Below are 1,501 nucleotides of genomic sequence, written 5' to 3'. Positions count from 1 at the left end.
TAGCACAGTGGTATGTCTGCGGACTTTCAACGCTAGAATCCGGGTTTCGATACCCGTGATGGTCAGAGCACGGATAGCCCATTGTGTAGCTTTGTGCTTAACTTCAAACAAACAATACACGGATGGACCGAGCATGTATTAGTAGTTAGCGTGCAGGGCTACGTATCGAAAGGTTGAAGGTTCAAACCCATGACATGCCTCTAAATATGTTCCGCATTTTCAGCTGTGGATGCGTTTACTGATTAAGAGTTGTCATGTAGGCGGCAGTTGACTGGACAGCTGTGCCTGAACATTGGGATATTTGTCCTGGCTTTTTAGACTATATGTCGCGTAAGATGCTTTTCACATTGAATATCATATGCTACATGGAAAAGGGATCGCAACAATGTAAATTATTTCAATTGTACTTGTCATGAGACGTTAGTATTAAGCATATTACATTTTTAAACACCATATTCTTTATCTAGTCCGTTAGGGATTTTCAAGAATTAGAAAAGTGTATAATAATAGTATTCCAATAACACTATATTTGTCATATTCATTACCGACGACGCGTTTCGCTCAATCCAGAGCTCTTCAGGCCGGCTGAGATACAACGAACACAGTAGTAGTCGGAACACTATTTATATAGGCTATTTGATACAATAACAATTTTTATGGTGTGTACACCTTTTACAAGCCGGCGAAGAATGATTACAATTGTATTTGTCATAAGGCATTAATGTTAGACCTAATACATTTTTAAACACTGCATTCTTTATCTAGTCCCTTAGGGCTAATACTAATGTCTTATGACAAAAATGTTTAAATGTGATAGATTTAGGTTAATTAAATCCTCCTTAAAAGAAAGTCGTAGAGTGGAAGTTCGTGCGAAAAGTTGGGGGATAAAAGTTTTTCCAGTGTTTTTAATGTAGTACAGCGCATCACTTAAACTAATAGGTAAAAAAAGTCTCCTGTTCTATAATTCTGTAAACTTACCATAATAATGACACATCTCACAGTATTCACAGTTCATTCTAAGCAGCACTCCTAGTTATTATAACAGTTTCGTCACCACCTGTTCTATAATTCTATAAACTTACCATAATAATGACACATCTCACAGTATTCACAGTTCATTCTAAGCAGCACTCCTAGTTATTATAACAGTTTCGTCACCAACTTCCGGTGTGTTTGATCGTTTCACTTCTAAGCTGTCGAAACATAATACCTTTTTGGGTAATATATCTGATTTTACATCACAGTTCAACAAAGAGTGTACTTCAAATGTTATTATATACTCCTCTGAAACCTTATTTTAGCTAATAAACTATGACGTAGTTAAAATTATCACTGGTTTTACAGCGATGTGATATTACACCCATTATCCAATGAAATGTCTTCTATTGTTAATACCTCTGTGTTAGTCCGAAGTAAAAGACAAAGCTGAAACGTAACGATATAGTATGGTATATAGCAATGAGAGATATACACGAGAATCTTATCCACAAGGAAGTGTTTA

At 35.9% G+C, this 1,501-nt stretch overlaps 1 protein-coding gene across 2 annotated transcripts in view; it reads right to left on the bottom strand.

Moving 5' to 3' along the window:
• LOC111087202 overlaps positions 1–1,192 on the bottom strand; it is a 61,515-nt gene extending 60,323 nt beyond the window's left edge. Inside the window, exon 1 of one of the 2 annotated variants that reach the window (XM_022393055.1) lies at positions 1,083–1,192. In XM_022393055.1, the coding sequence (XP_022248763.1) occupies positions 1,083–1,119 (37 nt within the window). In that variant the 5' untranslated portion in view covers positions 1,120–1,192. Of the gene's footprint in view, positions 1–978; positions 1,060–1,082 lie in introns of those variants that run through there. The other variant, XM_022393054.1, reaches the window with a different exon arrangement.
• Between the last annotated feature and the right edge of the window lie 309 nt (positions 1,193–1,501).

The sequence above is a fragment of the Limulus polyphemus genome, unplaced genomic scaffold (assembly GCF_000517525.1).
Source record: "Limulus polyphemus unplaced genomic scaffold, Limulus_polyphemus-2.1.2 Scaffold1866, whole genome shotgun sequence".
NCBI lineage: Eukaryota > Metazoa > Arthropoda > Merostomata > Xiphosura > Limulidae > Limulus > Limulus polyphemus.
The sequence above is the reverse complement of the archived record's forward strand: the minus strand, read 5'-3'. Positions and strand labels throughout refer to the sequence as shown.